We start from the raw sequence: 21,440 nt of genomic DNA, 5'->3' as shown, positions 1-21,440 counted from the left end.
AGGCTTCAACCGTTCCAAAATAATTTAGAGACACTTTTTTACAACAATCAATTATTCTTTTTAATTTTTCAAGCAATTGTAATGCAAATAAGCTTACCGTTACTTAAAGTTTCAAATTTTGGTACATATATAAAATTGTTGATGAATATAATTTGGAGTTATCAGTGAGTTCATCATAGTCGGGGCCCTTACTGTGTAATTCTTTTATAGTTCCAATAGTTCGAATTCATACAAATTCACTATCGATTCGAACTACGCAGTAAAGGCCCAGATTTTTCCAAAACTACGAAAACTCGATCACTTAATCCGAATTGCTACGAACGTATGCATTCTTAGAAAGTATGTGCCGGGTATGCGGTAGAAATCCGGAATCATGCTTATCCGGCGGTTGCTTTTACCTCAAAGCATTACCAAATATCCTCGTAAGCTCGCTCTTCAATAGAAGTTTTCACTAGAATTCGGCACTGTTTACATGATTCTAATGGCTCCCCATGATACAATTTGACAATTTTTATCCGGCACATCCCTAATTCAAACTATATGCTACGTTCTTAGCTATTCCATTTCAGCGAGAGCAATTTCGTAGGTTTCACGAAAAATTGGTCTACGATGGATTCAGTTATAGCACTGATTATTAAAAAATCTTGAATGCAGTCATTTAGTTTTCTCAATAATATTCATATAATTATCATCAACTGAATAATACAATTTTACATTTTTAGTATTCGAATAAAACAACGTACTATATTGTTAGAAAACATTTGAAAATTTTGCTGAGATGAATTTCAGTCTCCTTTTTTATCCCCACAAAGTGCATTTTTAGTTAGTTTCGCCAATTAACCGTCTCAACGTCTTTAGCTTTACACGACTTTATTAGTATCATTTGATGATTTTAGATATAATTTTTGTAAAATGATTTGTTCATGTATTTACAATTAAAAGTTTCAGTCCACATTTTTTATAGTATTCATACACTTGGCAAAAATATTTGGCTACAATATTATAAACAAAATTATTTAGAAACTAAAAAGCTTATTTTCATATAAACATAATTGGCCACAAGCAATTTTAATTTTCAGATATTTTGCAGAAACAAAAATAAAATTGACTTAATTTAATGATCCACTAGGCTGATTATATCTACTAACCATTGTGGCTAAAAATAAGCGACCAATTTTTTTTTTAGCCAACTAGCGCTTAATTTTATAAATCTAAAATAAATATTCGACTTCAAATGTACAAAATTAGAATACATAAAAAGGAAGTTGATAGTGTTTTCTCAGCCCAGCCGCTACTACTGTTACTTCCTTCACATCGCTGTCGCACAATCAGCCACAACCGCAAAATCGTTTACGCGCAAAATTTCTCGGCGCTGTGCATTTGTATAAAGGCTTCCAACGCTTTGGGTATAAGACCTTGATATTTAAGTTTGTGAAAAGCGATGCAGCGTGAGGCTATGCATTTCAACGAGGTCAACGAATTCTGGTAGCTAAGTATAAGATTGCTAATGCCATCTTACATTGGAAATAAACAAAAATTTAAAACATTATTAACTGTTTGGATTCAATTTGTATATGTACTACTTACTTGCGCTACCAACTTGTGCTGGCGTCAAGCCGTTTGCATTCACGGCATCCAAATGTGCACCGGCATCTACAAAAAGTTTTACAATCTTTTCAGCTTGCGTAAAAACATGTGGATTGTCGCGTGGAAATTGTATCTGGGTAAGTATAGAAATATTTTTTAAATTATATTTAGGAATGTATCAAGCCCATAACAACTTACACTTGCAACAAGCGTATGGAGGGGCGTATTACGATCACGATCCACAGCTATTACAGAGGCGCCAACATGAACCAATAACAAGGCGGTGCGGAAGCAAGGAAAGCTAGGAAATGAGAAACGTAATTATGTGCATACATAAATATAAACAGGCATGTACATAGGCTGTATATTGTATATTTTCTTACCGGCATATATCACTTGTATAGAAATCATCAACGGGTGTTATGCCGTTCACAGCCAAATGTAATAAAGTTTGTCCATCCGCCAGGCGAGTATCACATTTGATGAATTTCAATATGGTTGAGTATAATTGCTCGATTTGAGGTCGTTGTATATCAATATTGGTGTGAGCCAAGAGTTTCGTTATAATTTTAATGAGGTAGAGGGCAGTGACGACGTTTTGTTCATTTTGATCCTGTAGATATACAAATACATAAATAAATATATATTTAAGAAATAGGAAGGAATACAAAATAAAATTTTACAAGCAGATAGTTTTATAAATTATGATTGCTTCCGAGTGATATTTTTATATAAACAAGTCACTTATGCCGTTTTCTTTTCTAGCGAAAAATGTTGCCTTCTCAGTGCCCTCTACGCACAGATACTAAGGAAAGGGCAATGAGAAGGCAACAATTTTTGTAGAAACGAAAACGCCATTAGTCCCTCGAGAGTTTTCAATAGTAGAAAGGACAGGCTGATTGGTCTGAAACTCCTTCGCCGTGACGTAAGTTTTTTCGCCCATCCCCACAGTTTTACAATCTCCCAAAGCAGGCGATGTTTTCTTGTAGTTCACCAGGAAATACAGACTACTCAATGGCTCTTTACCGATAGTTGCACACTGTTCGGACTTCATTGTCGCTTCACATGTCGCTCATGTATCTCGAGGAGAATACGATTTCTGACGAGAATTCAGCTAAATAGCAACGATCCATGGTAGTCTTCCACATTTTCGCCGAATTCACTTCATGAGCCGCCGTAAGTCTTTCTTATATCGGAATTATAAATACCCAATCCGATGTTATGCAGTTCAAAAATGGACTGTGGGACAACCGCAAAAACGACATACATATGTATTCAGATTACTTACCGCCAACATTTGCGGCACATCCTTAGGTCCAGGGTGCGCTATCTTGTATTTGTTATTCTCGATTTCTTGCTGGCACTTTACCAGCACGGACAGCACAATTGAAAGGTCCAGTGTTTGTTCCTCTAAGCGTAAAATCTGTGAGAACAGTTGAGCAAAGCGTAGCAAGTCACGTTCAACTGAAACCTAAAATCGATAGACGTATATAAAAAAGAGCATACACACCAAACTCCATTCACAGCCACTCACATTGTTGATCATACGCAGATCGATAGCGTAATTCCACAAAACCTGGCATTGTGCAAAGCGACCTTGATCCGCCATTACAGCTCCCCGATAGACAATTGGCTGCGGCAAGTCTGGATAATGTTTACCCAAAATGCGTTCACGTATCGTTAATGCTTCCATATGTATCGAGTGATGATTTAATCGTATGGCCTGCAGTTCTGGTATATTCTCCGTTTCGAACCAATCATCATAAGCGGGTACGGGTGCCATTACGCGCTTACGTATCACTTTTTGGTCGTCCGCGTAACGCATTTCCATGGCACGCATCAAATGCTGATAGGCTTTCGAGACATCATAGTTGTCCTTATCGTTCGCAAATGAGGCACCCATTAGCTCGATTGCATTTATTATCTGTAAAGAAGCAATGATGAATATGAACAAGTGAAACAAATTAGCAGTCACTAATTGGTAGTATAGCTGAGCTAACGACGACTTAGTTACCTCCTCTTTCGTCATCAGTCCCGGGCGTGAAATAAACATTTCCACCACCGCTTCATGTGTACGTTCGGCAGCTTGCAAAACAGGCGTGAGTCCGTGTTCATTCTTTTGCATGCGAGCACCATGGTCGAGCAGCAAGCGACAAACCTCAAAGTGGCCACACTCAGCGGCGTAATGCAGCGCTGTGGCGCCACAAAGCGCCTGCTCATTTGAATTGGCGCCGTTCTTCAGCAGTGTGTCGACAACATGTGCGTGACCCTTATAGGCGGCAATCATTATGGACGTATTATTATAGGTGTTGGCCAAGTTAACATCAGCGCCATGTTCAATTAAATATTTCACAATATCCAGGCGTCCTAAGTGGTATCAATAGGGATGAGAACAATTAACGACCAGGGCTGAAACTCACCTTCATAGCATGCAGCACGGAGTGGTGACGATTGCGCTTTTGTATTGTGATTGACATCGGCACCGCGCTGCACTAACAGCTTCACCACCTGCATGTGGCCCATCCCAGCAGCGACCCAAAGTGCAGTGGCGCCATAAACAAGCAAGCCATCGAAAACCACATTGCACTCGCGCTCCAAATCGATGTCGTATTGAGTGAGCAGCGTTTTAACGAACGTAACATTGCCCATCATGGCGGCCATGGTGAGGGGTGTAACCGATTGTCCATCGACTTCATCGAATTTCTGCAAAGGCAAAGAAAAATAATTTATAAATAAACGCTTGTATTTAAAGAAAAATTGACTAAAATCCAGGGTTATAGATGTACTTATGTATGTGTTACAGCGTATCCCTTGTTCCCTTTAAGGAATGTCTCCGAACAAAAATAAGTAATAGCTAAGTAAAAAATAATTGTGGTGTGCGTCTTGAAGTTATTACACAAAAAGAGTGACTTCAAAATTTACTTCGGAAAGGTTTTTTATGGAAAGCTTTTCAACGGCAGAGGAACACCCGGAAGTATGCCACTTCCTGTCGCCTTACAAAAAAGCAATTTTCGGGCTTGCTCTGACCAGGAGTCGAACCTGTATTTTAACCCCTCGGCTATGCATGTGAAATGATGAGTTGAAAAAGCAAGCTCCCAACTGCTTTGCAACTCTCACATCATGACTGTAATGCGCAGTGAGTATCCACAGTCTCCAAAGTATGTCGAATTACTCTTTCCTCTAATTCAGTGTGTCATTACTGGCTATATTCTAAAGAAGCTTCTCGAGTACCTGACTGATACTCCACCGCAGACCGTTTCTTTCCGCTTTCCCTTTATCCTGCTCCCCTGCCAGTGGATGACCAAAGAACCAGCTACAAAATGATTAAAACCTAGATAAGAAGTCTTATATCTATGCATAGACAGATCACTTTCCAATGGCTAAGGTCAGACGCGTTGTTGTTGTTGTAGCGGCTACTAAACCCCGTTAGGGTCGGCTCATCCGTCAACATTGTCGTCTGGCTCAGCTAAGGGAGGCCCATGAAGTGCGCAACTTCCATAGGGTCTGTCCTTAGGCATAGGGCTTATCTGGGTGGGGTTCTGGGAGCATACGAAGAGGTGCCGTCCACGTCGGATGGTTGTGTGCCCAAAACGACATTCACAAATCGAGAGTCTATGTAACTCGAGACCGACTCGCTGTGAATGCCGTTCAAGGCCTGTCGGTATGCAGTTAGGTCCAGAGGTTGTTTTATGAACCTCTGGACTTCGTTCGTCAGTTCGTAAAGATAACCCCTGACATGCCTTGGTGAAGGCTCTACTGCAAGCGTATGTGGCACCCTACTAGGAACTGTTTGCAGAGCATTGTGTTATGCTCCCCATCTGGGCCGTCCTGCGTCCTGCTAGTCCCCAGCGACATTAGGGGCGCTGCATAATTAGCGCACTTGCAGCGACTTGTGGACCCTGTTGCGGCGCTGTACCCTGTTGACAATTGCGGTTGTGTGCAGCGAGAAGTAGAGCAGGCTGTCGAAGGTAACTCCGAGGATTTTCGGGTTATTCACAGTCTGACCTCCTTCAAGCAGGTGGTGAACAGGGTAGCTGAGGATTTTATAGGGGAGAGGTTTAGGGCAGTGAGGAAGCGAGAAAGCTCGGAGAGGTAACCACTTACTTTCGAGCACAAGTCATCAATTTCATTCCCATACGCCATTATCGAGCAATCTTCAGCGTAAGAGACAATCGAAATTCCCTCTGGTGGTTGAGGGAGCTAGGGAAATATAATAGTTCAACAGTAATGGAGAAAGGACACCACCCTGTGGAACCCCCTATTTAATTTTTCTCGTGTTGAATGTCGACCACTCAAGATAATTCGCCGACCATCGTGAGTCCCTGTGAGAGAGAGGAGGCCTATTCAGAATTTTCAGAAGAATTTTAGGTATGTATGCAGTTTCATAGCCCATTAAATTTGAGTATAATAAAAAGCAAGTCTGAAGCTGCTAGAATAAAGTTTATTATAACAAAGAGAAATAACAGACCAACGGCAGAGAACGTATATTAATACATATTTTTTTTTTCAAAATCAGACAATTTGTTCAATTTGGGGTATTCCACCGTCACGTGTGGGACATTTGTACAGCCAAATGTTCTTTCTTTTTAAGAATAAAGTACTCAACAATTCTAGATTTTGATAAAAGTTATATAAAAACAAATTATGTAGATTATTAAGTTCAGCGCCCTCACTTCCACCAAGAAAAAAATTTTCATTTAAGTCCGTCTATAATTGTATTTTTACCCACATTTTCTACGGTAGGAAACCACTGTGCGTCTTAAGAATTATTTTAGGCCTATTATTATTAGTTCTCTTCAAATTGCATTAAATTAGTTAGAATAAAGAAAATTGCATATTAAATATATATGTACACACGTGCCTAATGAGAGCATTAGCATGCCTATTATGCTTACATTTAATAAACACAAAATCACAGTCAAGGTCTTTGCTCTTGGTGCTCTTCATACCACACTCTCCACCCCCGACACATTACATAGCGGAAAGGTGCGAGGAGCACTGTGTGTATGTACATATGTCTAGGAAATTCTTTGTTCGTTTCCTTTCACGATCGCCCTCAGACTTACGTAGAATTTATTTATAGAAACAGGCCTCAATGACCGGCATATGTTGGCAGCAGACATGTGCTGCTGATGTCCACTGGTAGGCGTGTGAACAAAATGGACAACAACAACACAAATTCATATTTGTTGTTCGTACATAAGTTGACGTTTTTTGGGTACGTACGTATGTAGTACGGCGAGGAGCATAAACGCAATCACTAATAAGGAAAGGAGTTTGACCAATCCCTGCCCCAGTCTTTTCAGCACAATCGTTGATACAGGGAAGTCTACCACTTCAGCGTAACATACATACCTAATCTTAATTGCCAACGTTTGTTACAACAGTAATCAATACAAAAATTAGTATACATAGTGAAGGTAGAAAACTCGACGAAGATTTAATAAAATAAAATACATTAAGCAAGTGCTTGACAACTCTTATTTGTTGACAAAAGACAGCAGGTTTTTAAACATCGTTGAGAAAAAGATTACAAAAGACTAGACAAAATATCGGATATTACCGTATAAATACATATGTTTATATGTATGTATGTTTGTAAGTAAGCACGAGTTTCTTTTGTTAAAGCGGGTATGATTTTTTTCACGTTCCCCAACAACAAAACTGACAGTTGAGAAAAGCATGATGCGCAAAAAAGGCCAACATCCCCCCCCAACGCTAATAAATACATATTTATTTAATTTTCCTTTGTTTTTCTTCCTTCACGATTGCATGCGTTGTTGATCATTTTATTATTCTTTTATTTTTTTGACAATCAGACAATAAATGACATCGTTGCGAATTCTTAAACATACTTATGTACGCATATTTTTAGATTAGAGATGGGCGCGGGATGTCGGGACCCTCGTGACCCACGGTACTGATTTCAAATTGGTCGGAATAGGCGGTATCAGGAAGGTCTGTGAAATTTTGCGGGCGGGACGGGACCAAAATCCTTTCCCGACACTCCCGATAAAACCGCAACCTCAGCAAATTCAGAAAATTTTCCTTAGGCCCTGTCTCCACAGGAAAACACTGATGTGATAACTATGTCACAAAATATATTTCCAATGGAGACCGCCTATTTCTCATGTGCTGCAATATATGTCAGCGCTTATTGCTTGACATCTATTGTAGTCTTTTACAAAGTTTAAAACTTGGGTTTATATGGGTTTTGTTAGAGAATTAACTGTGTTTTAATTGAAAATTCTTAAAAAGTAATAATTAAACATAAATGGCAAACAATATCACTTTGAAATGGGGGTGCTATAGCTATGGCCAATACTGTATATTTTAAATTTATTATAAATGAATTTTTTACTTTTTACTTTAAGTAAGTGCTAAATTTTTTTTTATACATATGCACATATATTAAAATTTTAGATATATATTTCATTAATTTTAAGTTTTTCGTGGCACTAGAAATTACAATATATCCTTGAGTTAATTATAAACTTGTAATAAAATATGATGAGTGAGTAAAAAAAAAATAAAAAAACAAAAAAAATGTGTATATTTTTTTTTGTTTTTAGTGCATATTTTTGAATTTTTAACGTACATTATATGCGCATAATTTCGATTTTTAGCGCATCAAAATCCGGGCCCTAGTAATTAGTAATGTACTACATATGTACATTAGGGTGGTCCAAAATGTTGCTGTTTTTTTTTATACCCCCTCCCACCAGGAAACCATTTTTTTTTTACTTTTTAAATTGGTTAACATTTATTTCATCGCAAATAGCAACCTAACTTATATTTAATCTTAATTATTTAACGCATACATTTCAATATTCAAACTTCTACAAAATTTATAAAAAAAGTAAAACCGTTATCAGAACATTTAAAAAGTTGTTGGGTATGCGCTTTTATAGGTCATTAAATTTTAGTACAATACACATAGTGCAAGTCTGTAGGGGCTTGAAATCGCTTTGACTTTTGAGAAGTTTTTTCGTTGAAGGTGTTGCGCTTTTTCTCCCATGCCCTAAAAAGCATGATAATTTTTATAGGGAAGAAAATGTCTAAAACTGACAGAAAAAAAATAAGTCAACGCGAATACTTATCCGCTTGAAATTTGCAGTTTATTTCACTAGAATTGAATGGGGTATATAAATGAATACCTAAAGTTTGTCTAAAAATTCTGAATAAAAAGTTTGAGATTTTGGTGGAAATTTGTTGACTTTTTCAATCTTGTAAATGGTTTGAAACTTTGATTTATATGGTTTTTGTTGCAGAGCTAATTTAATTTTTATAAAAAAAAATATATAATATATAATTCTCCCAGTTGATTTGCGTGTGATTTTTTTTTTTATCACCCTAATGTACATACATACTATATGCCTATCACACATATATACAAACATACATATGTGTGGGAATTCGTTTCATCTCCAACAACATTTTACGGGAATCCGTTTTAAGGTACATCATCTTCTTACCGTGTCGAAAGATTCAACTAAGACCGAAAATATACCAATAAATGTGGTTTACTATGTAAAGCATGCAACCGAATTTTCCGCACTGTTGCTTTTTTCAGTATTTATTTACATAGATTTTCACCAGTATATTTTCATTTTCGCAGTACATTTCCAAAATGACAATAAAGCTGCAGCTTTAACTCACCGCAGGATATAAAATATATGGTGAAAGGGGTGTCGTACTTGAGCCTCTCCAGAATTTCGCACCAGGCCAAGCCGATTCGAATAAACGTTTACGCGTACTAAAAGTGCAATAGCAAGTAAACAAAAGCAGAAAAAAAAATATGTTTATAATTTTATTCGATTCAAATTTTGCACTGCAATTTACAATACCGAATACGTTCAGAATTCATCGCTTTCGCTTCGCTCCGTATTTTTATGTGTCACACTACTTCGCAAGGATATGAAAAGCCAACTGTTTTTAGTCTGCGCATATCCTTTCAAGTTGGGAAAATTCAATAACATTTCGTTAGCGTGCGCTAGAAAAAATGTATAAATATAAAAAAAAAAAAACAGGGTGAGTGTATTATGCGTGGAGTCCTTTTGCGCGCACTCGCGCCACCATATGCGCTTTATTTATCCTGCGCTCATACAATGCACACCACACACTCCCTTATTTTGCATGCGGCCTAGCTGTTAAAAGGATATATTCACATACATATTTACGTACATATGTATGTGTTTAGCCATGTGCATATGCATGTCCATATGTGCAAATGTTTATTCAAAAAGGAATTCGGGTGAGGGTTGAAAATTTGAAATTTGAAATTTGGCTCGTGTGGCGTCTAGCGGACAGCTGATAGTTGTATTTTCGTTTTATCCTGCCGGTAGAATACGAGAGAGCAAAGCTATGAAAGAGATATCTCACACAGTCACATCAGCTCTTTGGCATGATTATCCCAGCAAACACAGTCTCTAACGTTAGAAAAACATTAGATTTTTCATAAGAATTCTCTTGTAGTTCTCTAATGTTTCTCAAATCAAAAATCCGGTTAGAAAATTGTGTTAGAAATCGATTAGGGAATGATTCGAAAACACACTAGATATTAGAAACTAGTTACAAGCAAACACGGGTGCAATTTTGATGCAACTTTGAGTCACTGTTTATCTATACCTCGCTTCCTTGATCAAATTGTTTGGACTACTAGCTGAATTTACACTTACTACGCCTTTTTTGATCGCTTTTGACTATATGGGATTTTTTCGAGATGCAATCGCGACCGCAGAGTTGCGCGAATTATTAAAGTAATCACGTTCGGTGTGAAATTCTATCAGTGTTTTATTAGTTGGGAAGTTGCAACAGTATTGGAAATTTTTCATCAGTGCTGCAGTATTGCCGCTTTCATTACGTACTTTGAACAGGCCCTATTTCTTTGGTTTACTCAATGTTTAATATTTTATTTTATAAAACTCTAGCTAGTTATTCAACAAAAATCATACAAATTCATATTTCAAGCTTAGTACAAAAATTACAAAAAAATTCAACAAAATTTCAAACTTTTTATTCAGAATTTTGAAAAAAAGGTTTGGTATGCAGTTCATATCCCATTAAATTTTAGTATGTATAATAAAGTGCAAGTTTCAAGTAGCTACGAAATGCCGTTGATTTTTAAGCTTTTTTTTGCTGACGGTGTGACGCATTTTTCCCATTCAAATTTCGATAACTTATTTAGCAAAAACAATGCCAAAAATCAACGGCAATTTGATCAACTTAACTTAAAAAACTTGCATACCAAAAATTGTACTCAAAATTCTGAATAAAAAGTTTAAAATTTAGGTGAATTTTTTTTAATTTTTATAACTCTAAAAGAAGGAAACTTGCTAAATAACGTTAATAAAATCCTTGCGTGATATCCATAATTTTTTGAATTTCTATTGATTTTGTAAGCAAATCCTTCAAAAAATTGCATATTTACCAACAAAAACTGTAGCAGGATGGGAAAAAATCCTCAGTCGAGATCAGGAAAGGTTAGTTGTTCTGAGCGAAACTATCAAAGTACCATTAAATTACACCATAATGGTGAAGTAGACAAAGGAATCAAATATTCTGAATAAACCGTTCCCACGACAGTCGGGTCTACGTAACCAGAAAGGCCGAGAACTGTCAGTTATTCAACGCTACTAGAAGATATAGAGGCTTCCTCACTCCCGCAGGGACTCAAACGGTGGTCGGCGAATTACCTGAGTGGTCGACACTCGTCAGTAATCTTCAGAGACAAAACCAGCAAGCCACGTAAAATCAAACAGGGGGTACCACAGGGTGGTGTCCTGTCCCCGCTACTGTTTAATTATTACATATCAAAGCTTTTTCAGCCACCAGAGGGTGTTAATATAGTCTCATATGCTGACGATTGTTCGATCATGGCGTCTGGGAATGGAATTGATGACTTGTGCTCAAAAGTAAACGGTTACCTCTCCGAACTTTCTCGCTTCTTCACTGCAAGGAGCCTAGCCCTATCCCCTGCGAAATCCTCGGCAACCCTTTTCACCACCTGGACGAAGGAGGTCAGACTGCCACTGGGTATTCACGTCGATGACGTAACAATACCGACGGTGAATAACCCGAAAATCCTCGGAGTTACCTTCGACAGTCTGCTCTCCTTCTCGGCGCATACAACCGCAATTGTCAACAAAGTACAGAGCCGCAACAATGTCCTCAAGTCGCTGGCCGGCAGCACTTGGGGCAAAGATAAAGAAACGTTGTTGGCAACATACAAGGCAATTGGCCGGCCGGTTCTGAACTACGCAGCGCCCGTTTGGTCGCCGGGGACTAGAAGGACGCAGTGGATGAAGCTGCAGACCTGCCAAAACACGGCATTACGTACCGCGACAGGATGCCTCCTGATGACGCATCTACATCACCTTCACGACGAGGCCCAGATGCTCCCGGTAAAGGAGCATAACTTAATGCTTTGCAAGCAGTTCCTCGCTGGGAGCGACAGACGTGGCCATCCCAGCGGGCAACTGCTCGCGGAAGAGCCCTCGCCACGGCACGTCAGGAGGCATCTTTACGAACTGACAGACGAAGTCCAGAGGTATATTAAACAACCTCTGGACCCGACAACCTACCGACAGGCCCTCAACGGCATTCACAGGGAATCAGTCTCATGTTATGTAGACTCCCTCCCTGTGAATGCCGTTCTAGGCACACAACCACCGGACGTGGACGGGACAGAACTTTGTCTGCCTCGGGAGACCCGCACAACAATAGCCCAACTTCGCTCTGGCTATTGCAGCAGGCTCAACAGCTACCTGAGCAGAATCAACGAGGATGTGCCCAACCAATGCCCGGCATGTGGAGAGTCGCCACATGACTCCCGGCACCTCTTCACATGCCCTGAGAATCCCAATCAGCTAACGCCCCTGTCCCTTTGGACAGCCCCTGTGGAAGTCGCACACTTCCTGGGCCTCCCCTTAGCTGAAATAGACGACAACGATGATGGATGAACCGTCCCGGGGCTTAGTAGCCGCTACAACAACAACAACAACAGAACTGTCACTTCAGCGCCATTGCCTAAAAAACCCTTTGGGGATTAATAAAAAGTGTAGCGCTAATTAAAAAATGTACCCATTCGAACGGCGATAAAACCAAACACAAAAATCAGATTATCAAATAAATTTAAGGAATACAAATTGAAATTTTATTCACTTATATGGATTATTTTTCATAAAGTCAAAATTAATATGAAACATTTATATTTATTAAAGTTGCGCATCCACAAATGTACATATCGTTACCTTACACCTTACCTTACGTTCACAAAACTGAGTTTTCGCAGATTTTTGTAGGATGTATTAAAATACACCTTTCAATTAAAATTTTAAAGTGTTAGTATCAAAAACAACGGCGTTACATGCCACTTTTTCCATGCTCTTTTTTTATAATGTTTTTGGCCTCCTATCAGTTAAGGTAACGATATGTATTAAATATTATGAATTGGCCTTATTCATAAAAAATAAAATATATATAAAGTGACATTTTCAAGCAAATTTTCGACTTATAGAGCAATTAAAGTATCCTTTATTTTTTATGAATTTGGGCGTATGTGTGTTGAAACATCATACATAATAAAAATAAGTATGTATGCAGTTTTTTTTTTACTCAAACATTGAGCCTTCATAGCCATTGAAACTTTGTTCATCTTGTGTCGCCATATCGTTATCAATAGGTTCTTCATTTTTTGATTTTGCATTACCTCCTCGCTGATTGCGCATTTTCTTTCTCCATTGATCATGTACATAGTTGAAGAAGCGCATTGTACGTTCCATGAAAAAGGTAGCGTCCATATGATGGAAACGTTGCAGAAAACATTCTGCAAAGCAATTAACAATGATTAAAATGCGATTTAATGCTGACTATTGCTACATCCATATTACGCAAATATGCAGGTAGTTACGTAGTATGTACAAACCTCGGAAAATGTCTGTAAATATGTAATTTTTAATAGCACGTTTTTTGCAACGACCATTTCCCCTGTACGAATAATTTTCAGCAGCGTCATTTTTAAAAACGCTACGCCATATATGTTTTATATATTTATCTGGTTCATCAAAGTGTCCTTGTAGAAGTTCAACTCTCTGCAAATCAAATCGTAAAAACTTTATTTTCATCTAATGATGAAGAATTCGAAAAATAAAACACACCAATTGATCGCACTGATCTTCGTCGTGTGTGAAGATGGTATTCCAATCTTCGAACTGTTGTGCAGTCTTGAATGGCTGTGTAGGCATAACACGAGCTTGAATACTATAAAAGTCCAAGACAGGCCGACTAACGTTTGCGACATTTTTTATATCAACCGGATCTTTGGAATCATCCTTATTAGCATCGACCGATTTTTTGGAAGTCGAAGCCTTTTTATCCTTCTTCAGACTGATGCATTCGGTTTCACTGTCGCTGTCGTTGTATTGCTTAAATTTAGTGGGTAGTGGAGAAGGTGCGCTTGGACTGCAGCTGCTTTCCCTTTTCAAAGCTTTGTCAGAGGACATTTGCCCCATACCTTCGGTAACCTCGCGCCTCAAGTCAACAATTTCCTTGTTTAAACGATGAAATAATTTTTCGAAAGTTTGGCGCATGTTCAAAAGCTCCTCCATAACTTCATCGCAGCACTTGCAACGTGGATTACCGCTTGGTTTTGGCATTTTTTCTAGGAGAGGATTTAATAAATATTTTAAAATATAAAAAGTTCCAAATATGTATCTTAATCCTTATGGGTATGAACGTGTACTCTGCCTGGCCAGAGTTATTCTGATTTTAACCGATTTTCCTATATAAACTACAAAACCGTCTGAAGCTATTTAAATTCTGGAACTTAAAATAAAATTAAAGAATACTGCGAGAAAAATTGATTTTAATTTGTGATTTAAAGAAAACAATCCTGTAAAAAAACGAGCTATGCTAAAATTCCTAACTTGGAAAAAAATAAGACTCTTCAAGCCATGCATTTTAAATATAATTTTAAAGCTTGTAAAATAACAAAATTTTTATTATGGACTTTTGCAACTTAATAATGGACAAACTTATGTACTTAGATATGTACAATTCGAAAGGTATTTAAAAAAAAAAAATAAAATACGACGATATGTACATGCATGCAAGCAAGGCGAATAACAAATTCTAAAATTATTATAAAAGAAATTATTAAAAATGTATAAATTCGCCTTGATGCATAGTATATGCATACACATAATCAGGGCTGCCAACTTGTCTCCAACCGTGCCATTTTGGCCCCATTTTTACTTCAAATGGCACTTAGTTTTTCAATTTGACACAAAGTGCCAAAATGGCAGTTTTGAAAAATAGTAATATTTAAATAAATTTTTGTGAAATCCTTTGCGTGTACTTCTTTTTCTCAACTAAAATTGTCTAATTTTTATAGCGTATACAACTGGTATATCTTACTTTGGTATTGGACTTTGGTTTTAGGAGTGTGTTTCTAATTTTAATGCTTCATAGAAAGAATTAATAAGAATGGCACCTGTTTGATACTCGTTTTTTTTCTTTTTGGCACAGTTTGGCACTTTTTAATCCTTTTTAATCCTCAATATGGCACTTCATAGCTAAATATTGTTGGCAGCCCCGTACATCATATGTATGCATATAAACACATACATATGTATGTATGTATGTATGTACGTAAATGCATTTACAACTTTTGAATATATACTAATATCAAAGGGGGAGTACTGGTCCTACCAATAACCTGGTATACTAAAATTCACCATACCCTTCTCTTAACTTGGTTTCAGTATGGTACTGGTAATACCTTCGAATTTTCCTATATATGCGCATACACATGCACGTATGTACATACATATGTTATGTTGGAACCAATTCCTTTGGATGACTATACCACAAAAATACTCACATACATAGGTACATATGAATGTAAATTTTAGAGATAAGAGACTTCCACCCAAAAAAGTAGGGATTACCGATTGAATTGTGTACATAATTAATTTGCTACACAACTAGTTAATAAATAATTAGATCGCTTTGGCAAAAATTAAGATATTTTCTGTGTTTAGGTATTCACATGTTCCTATTTATGATATGAACACCCACACCTATTCCCTATGCGAGTACACTAATTACTTTTCAACTCAATTTTACACTTCCGCCGTGCAGTAGTTAGTATACCAACTAGTTAATATATTGTTTCTTTCCTCCCATTAAAAGTACAGTTTAATTTTTTTTATCCACAAAAACCTTACCAGTATTGATCGCAAGTAAATGTTGAAATGCCTCAGTTTTTCTTCAGTATTTCTGGATTAATTGCGGATACTGACAGCAGTTTCTAGTTCTCTATCCTCTTTCATGCGTTCTTTTAGCACAGTTTCAGCGTTGCCAACTAAGCCAGTAATCTGCAGGTACGTTTGTTTACTACACTACAGAAAACTGGTTCTGCATTTATGTAGCTGGGCTCTCCCCCCCCCCCGAGGTGTATTAAACAAGGTGTGATTGACAACTCAGTGAGACTCTCTTTTAAGGCATGATAAAAATATAGTAAGGTAGAACCGCTGAGAGTCACTTTTAAAATTCTTGACGTTTCCAAACAATTTAATTTTTAAATTTTCTCACAAACTCACACACACATTTTCATTTTCAATCTCAAGCAACAACAATTTCGAACAATTTCATTTTTTTATTTTCACATTTATATGATTTTAAAATGTTGGCAAACTTCAAAAAAAAAATCATGGCCGACAAATTGAGAGAACGGTTATACCTTGCTATGTTTTTATCATGTTTTAAGGTACTATAATGTCAAAGAGTATAAACAAACGAATTAACCCTTAGTGATGCATGTATCTTGTCAGCACTGATGCCCTAGGCTTTTATTTCGATTATAGTTTTGTTTTACTTACATTACATATATTTTGACAATAAAATACAACAAATCGTTTATAAAATCGTTTTAGCAATTTTCTTATTTTTAATTGCCCAAGTTTTATGCTTTGGTGCGTTTATTTTTATATTTAAATTTTTTATCCTAAACATTATTCGACGCTTATAAAAGTATGAGTTTACATTTGTTTCCAATTTTATATGTGAGCTTAACTCTAACAATTTTGAAATTAAATTTTTTTCATGGGAAATAGTTTTCCATTAAGGACTTTGCTTCGAGCGGTTTTAATTTAAGCTCTTCCATACTTGCTGGCATGGTTTTAATTATTTCGCTAAGCCGAAATATTTCTGTTCGCAACGTGCATTCTAAATAGTCGTCTGTTTGAGTTTGGGCTCAACAAGGAATGTATCCTGATCGTGTACTAAATCCTCACTTGGATCAGTTATTTCGCATGGCATTGGGTATAAACGAGCTCGTTTGAAAGTGCTTGAGTTTGACGGACAACTAATGAAATCACTTTCCTTGAAGTGGTTTACACAAACGCGAGATGAATCACGTAGTACAACACCACAGCTTTCTTCTCATCGCTGCCGTCTTAATTCGCAACTATGTGGTTTAAAACTTCGCACTATTTCATGTCCTGACTTTTATTGCATACAGCGCACCGTTCAAACGTTTTCCTTCGTTTCATCTTGATTTCCTTACATTAAATATTTAAGCAAAGTCTACGTATTTACTTATTACCACACTTAAATGTACTTACTTGCTCTCCTCGGTGGTTTATCTCTTAACAATTTTACGATTATTAAAAAAATTTGTTGCTTGAAAAGTTGTGTAATTTTTTTTTTACAAATTCAAATTTGAAAAAAACACATTTTCAAATGGGTTAACAATTCATTTCAATTTGACATTATAGCCTGTTTCGTATGAGAGCAATGTCAAAATCCATCACACTTTGTTGAATACATTTTGGCTGGGCCCGTATCGTACCATCCGTCGTCGTATAAGCTGAATGGGATAGAGTACGTTCACGTACGTCATAATCCGAAAATGTGTTTTTACGTGACGAGTAATACATATTATCTTAAAAATACAATTGTTATTTCTGTATCAAACTGCACTGATTTCTTATCTGGTGATAACTTACTATGACACAAACTAAATTTTTTGGTATTGCATGAATTACACGATGTAGGGAGACAGAGATGGCACAATCAGCAGTACCGCTACTTTGTTCTGGGCGAATTTGACAGAATCAGCTGAAATTTTAGATTCTTAATTAAAAGTGTGTATACATTTTTTTGAATCGTGTCCACCGTTCGTAAACAGTAGCCCGAAATCATTTGGCAGATCGTGCCTTCCTCGCGATCGCGTGACTTTTATTAGAATTTAACGACACTCATATATTTGTAAATATGTAAAATGTTCGTTACGAAGCAAAATTATCATTTGGTTTCATTTGTGCACTATTTATATACATAAGTAATATATAATTTTATTTTCTCGCGTTCACTCGATATAAACAAATTTAAAATATGGCGACCTCCATGATTTGACATGAATTATAAAAAAATAAATTCACCACAGCGAGCTAAGGTTGGCAACGCTGATAGAATGCCTGATAAAAAAGAAAAAAAGAGGAGAATGTCATCTCACGAAAAGCGTCAAGAGAGTGTAAATGAAAAACAGACGGAGATTCCGAGCGTATTTTAAAAACAAAACTAGTGCGCCAAAACAAAGATTATTATTTAAAAGATAGTGCCTCGACTTCGACGAAAAAGGTGGATATATAAAAGGTAAAAGCATACAATAAATTGTTACCTGCGAGCGATATGTATAGATATACATACATACATACATATGCAGCCCACAGAAAGCGCAAAAGCAACAATAGCTTAGGCACATTATTAACAATTCTTCTTCAATTTATGTGTGTATTCTAATTCTAAATTGCTAATTTAAATGTACACATATACGCATCACTTAGTCTACGCATTTAAGTACATACTTACGTGATTCACACACGCTTATATATACATACATAAATAGATATACTTTTGTCTATGAATTATTGATTGAAGTTATTGCCTTTTCATTCACTTTAGCTAAAATGTCTGATACAGACACTATAACACGCTGTAATTGTTGTAATGAAGTCATGGACGAGCTGCTAACAATGCGACAATGCTTTGAGAAGTTATTTCATCGATTAAGAAAAGAAATTGTAGGCCTTAGACGTGAGGTTATCGAAGCTTTGGAAAGCAAATGGGAGCCAAAAGTAATTCCATCTTCTTCGGAATCATCAAAAGTGGTAAAACATTCCTCTGATCGACAAGCTACAGATGGTCACGAGACGATACATGAGATTGAGTTAAACAATAGTGGCACAGATAATGAAAGCGTAAAATCAAAGAAAGTTAAAAAATCAGGTACTTCCAAGCCAGAAACTAATCAATGCCAAAAGGAAAGTGTAGGGCCGAATGTGTCATATAGTGTGGCCAACCCACGACCAGTTTTAGATTTTTTCAGCATACAAGCGCGAGTTCTGCCCACACAACCATTTAGAGAAGCGCAGCAATTTGAAGATTGGAATATACTTCTGCGAAACGATGAGGATCAGCGTGACCAATTGGTGCGTATATCTTGCTATGTTTTATTATAAAATGTAATCACTAGGGGTATTCTCGAAGTCTGGAAAAGCCGTTGTACGGTGCACGGATTGCAAAGCTATTCCATGGGAAAACCGGTTTTTATGATGCAATCCGTGCACCACGCAAGGGCTTTGCAAGACTTCGAGAATACCCCTACCAGCATAAACTATGTTCATACACACGATCCAGAATTCTATCATTCTTGGTTCATACATACATAGTACATATGTATCTATATATACAAATATGTGTTTACATATACAATACTTAGCGCGTGGAGCTAATGCAAGGAAGCTGCAAAGAACCAGAAAAGTATATCCTTCAAACTTGGCGTAATATTTTTCACAATGATGCTGCTCACCATTATTCATACAGGGGAACTGGACGGGACAAACGTGCAATAAAGGATTATATATTTACGGACATTTTTAAAGGTAAGAATGGCTAGAAATACTACATATCGTCACCTGGAAGGCAACATACTGTAAAAAACAAAAAGTCCGAGATTCACTTTCTGATTGATTATATTGTTTTATTAAATTACCCCCAAATTGTTTTATCTAAAAAAAATTTGTTAGTTAGAGTTTTTGCCATTTTAGGGGACGATATGTACATGTATAATATAAAATAGCACTGCTTAAAAAATTTTTTTTGCAGAGATCTTCCTACAACGCTTTTATCACATGGATACAGAATTTTTCATAGACCGAACAATGCGCTACTTTAAATATGTACGCGACCAAAGGCGAAAAGCGGCAATAAGGCAAAGAAAACTTCAAGAAAAGGATGCAGAAATAGTGAGCGAAGCTCTACAAGACTCGATGGATGACCAATAAAAAAATTGTATGCTTATACATATTATGAAAAGCTTGCCATAGTTAAAAAAAAACCAATTTGATTTTAAACATTAATATACATACCTGATTTTAATTGATATTATATAGTTTTTACAATCTGTTTTTGTATGTCAAATAATGCATATATATAATAAATCTTGCAGTCTAGTATTTTTAATACACTGCATGTATTCTCAAAAGTGTGAGTATTATTTAATTATAGATTAATATCGAATTGATGACTTGTGAAGTATACCTATTTGACCATGTGTCTGATTGATGATGATGTGAAATAAATAAATAAATATGTACTACAAAACCGAAACCCTTAACCTAAGGAATGACACTAATTATTAAGATGCTTACGTCGTGTCATCTTTTAATACAGTGCCAGAGATTTTTTATCCATTAATCGTCCGATAATAATCTCATTGCACTTAAAAAAAAAATTAGATTCTGATATAAAAATCCACCTAAGACTTAACCGTCAACGGTGATACTAATGCTGACCTTGTATAACGCTTGACAGAAGGATTTACTATTAAATTGCAAAGTCAGTATTAACATCACTTATGAAAGGTAAGGCCCAGATTGGTTCTAACATCACAAAATAGTTTTTGTGAAAATTGTAGATAGAAGGTATTGAATATAAGCACTCGATATGTACATATATGTATGTATGTTTGCTACTAGAGATCCTAAAATATTGTATGAAGACTGTGTTAATCTTTCTAATTCATCCTGTTTAAACTGCAAAGGAGTATTATAAATAGAAAAAAAACCAAAAAGCTTTCAGTCTTGGGGCACGGTCTTAAGGTACATATACATATATGTATGTACTCAACCTATACCTACATTTGCGCTGGGAATAAATATGCTTGAATATTATTAACGAAAAAATACACTTGCATTAACATAGTTATAAACATATAAAAATATACGCATTGGTCAGAAAAAATTACTCACCAAATTTACTAAATAATTGACCAGCTCTCTGTTGTGTATATCATTTGTTGCAGCTAGTAGCCGTTTGGCATGATCCAATCTGGCGGCGTAGTAAATAGTTATAAGCAGAGGCGCATTTACTTTTTCCCCCGGAAAACGGAGCTGAACCTCATCTGCTAGTTCTTCCATCATCGCGATCGACAGTGCATGCACCTCGTTGCACATAGAACAAAAAGATCACTTGGGCTTAAGAAATTTATTGACACCACAAAAGAAAATTCTAAATTTTCCTTTGATATTTTCACTGTTCTTGTTTTGATATTTCCCAAATACACATGTAGTTTAACACCTTGGTATTTATTTGCGAATTTAACGCTGTATAATATAAATTACACGCACTTATTATTCTATTTTGAACCCTTCCACCCACTTTTCAGCACATTTTCCACAATGATTTTTCGAGTGCAGCTGTTTGGAAACTGAAAAAATTGGGAAAAATTTGTTCACAGAATTTGCTCAGCTGATCCGGCGTAGAGTTGCCAATAGCAAGAAATGTCA

General features: G+C 36.6%; 3 protein-coding genes across 7 annotated transcripts; 1 reads left to right on the top strand and 2 right to left on the bottom strand.

Annotated features, from left to right (window-relative positions):
- Positions 1-34: 34 nt before the first annotated feature.
- On the bottom strand, positions 35-21,331 carry LOC118742587 (protein fem-1 homolog B). Of its 4 annotated transcripts, none has more exons than XM_036474777.1 (10): positions 9,430-9,561; positions 9,285-9,343; positions 4,008-4,290; positions 3,602-3,954; positions 3,122-3,511; positions 2,876-3,058; positions 1,971-2,200; positions 1,786-1,888; positions 1,588-1,720; positions 35-1,514 (listed from the first exon to the last, which is right to left on the bottom strand). In XM_036474777.1, the coding sequence occupies exons 1-10, from the start codon at positions 9,452-9,454 to the stop codon at positions 1,351-1,353; spliced, it is 1,923 nt and encodes a 640-aa protein (XP_036330670.1). In that variant the 5' UTR covers positions 9,455-9,561; the 3' UTR covers positions 35-1,350. The 4 variants fall into 4 exon arrangements, with proteins under 4 accessions (XP_036330670.1, XP_036330669.1, XP_036330671.1 ...); XM_036474776.1 differs by having other exon boundaries at positions 9,247-9,343; positions 9,435-9,561; XM_036474778.1 differs by having other exon boundaries at positions 9,247-9,343; positions 9,430-9,470.
- LOC118742588 lies at positions 13,038-15,957 on the bottom strand. Of its 2 annotated transcripts, none has more exons than XM_036474779.1 (4): positions 15,816-15,957; positions 13,746-14,248; positions 13,514-13,679; positions 13,038-13,414 (listed from the first exon to the last, which is right to left on the bottom strand). In XM_036474779.1, exons 2-4 carry the CDS (start codon positions 14,241-14,243, stop codon positions 13,200-13,202), a joined length of 879 nt encoding a protein of 292 aa, XP_036330672.1. In that variant the 5' UTR covers positions 14,244-14,248; positions 15,816-15,957; the 3' UTR covers positions 13,038-13,199. The 2 variants fall into 2 exon arrangements, with proteins under 2 accessions (XP_036330672.1, XP_036330673.1); XM_036474780.1 differs by lacking the exon at positions 15,816-15,957 and adding an exon at positions 15,697-15,716.
- On the top strand, positions 18,081-20,110 carry LOC118742589. Its single transcript, XM_036474781.1, has 4 exons — positions 18,081-18,246; positions 18,556-19,082; positions 19,373-19,535; positions 19,759-20,110. The coding sequence occupies exons 2-4, from the start codon at positions 18,561-18,563 to the stop codon at positions 19,935-19,937; spliced, it is 864 nt and encodes a 287-aa protein (XP_036330674.1). The 5' UTR covers positions 18,081-18,246; positions 18,556-18,560; the 3' UTR covers positions 19,938-20,110.
- Positions 21,332-21,440: the final 109 nt, after the last annotated feature.

Source organism: Rhagoletis pomonella, unplaced genomic scaffold (assembly GCF_013731165.1).
Source record: "Rhagoletis pomonella isolate Grant_MI unplaced genomic scaffold, Rhpom_1.0 Rhpom_scaffold_00007, whole genome shotgun sequence".
Taxonomy (NCBI): domain Eukaryota; kingdom Metazoa; phylum Arthropoda; class Insecta; order Diptera; family Tephritidae; genus Rhagoletis; species Rhagoletis pomonella.
The sequence above is the reverse complement of the archived record's forward strand: the minus strand, read 5'-3'. Positions and strand labels throughout refer to the sequence as shown.

What these genes read in the sequence shown, in the direction of transcription:
- LOC118742588 (XM_036474779.1), bottom strand. Translation starts at nt 14,243, where the DNA reads ATGCCAAAACCAAGCGGTAATCCACGTTGCAAGTGCTGCGATGAAGTT. An exon ending in AAGATCAGTGCGATCAATTG is followed by an intron (nt 13,680 to 13,745) that starts GTGTGTTTTATT and finishes TTTGATTTGCAG; the next exon opens with AGAGTTGAACTTCTACAAGG. An exon ending in ATTTACAGACATTTTCCGAG is followed by an intron (nt 13,415 to 13,513) that starts GTTTGTACATAC and finishes ATTGCTTTGCAG; the next exon opens with AATGTTTTCTGCAACGTTTC.
- LOC118742589 (XM_036474781.1), top strand. Translation starts at nt 18,561, where the DNA reads ATGTCTGATACAGACACTATAACACGCTGTAATTGTTGTAATGAAGTC. An exon ending in AGGATCAGCGTGACCAATTG is followed by an intron (nt 19,083 to 19,372) that starts GTGCGTATATCT and finishes TACAATACTTAG; the next exon opens with CGCGTGGAGCTAATGCAAGG. An exon ending in ATTTACGGACATTTTTAAAG is followed by an intron (nt 19,536 to 19,758) that starts GTAAGAATGGCT and finishes TTTTTTTTGCAG; the next exon opens with AGATCTTCCTACAACGCTTT.
- LOC118742587 (XM_036474774.1), bottom strand. Translation starts at nt 21,107, where the DNA reads ATGTGCAACGAGGTGCATGCACTGTCGATCGCGATGATGGAAGAACTA. An exon ending in CCGTGCTGCATGCTATGAAG is followed by an intron (nt 3,955 to 4,007) that starts GTGAGTTTCAGC and finishes GATACCACTTAG; the next exon opens with GACGCCTGGATATTGTGAAA. An exon ending in TATACAAGTGATATATGCCG is followed by an intron (nt 1,889 to 1,970) that starts GTAAGAAAATAT and finishes CTCATTTCCTAG; the next exon opens with CTTTCCTTGCTTCCGCACCG.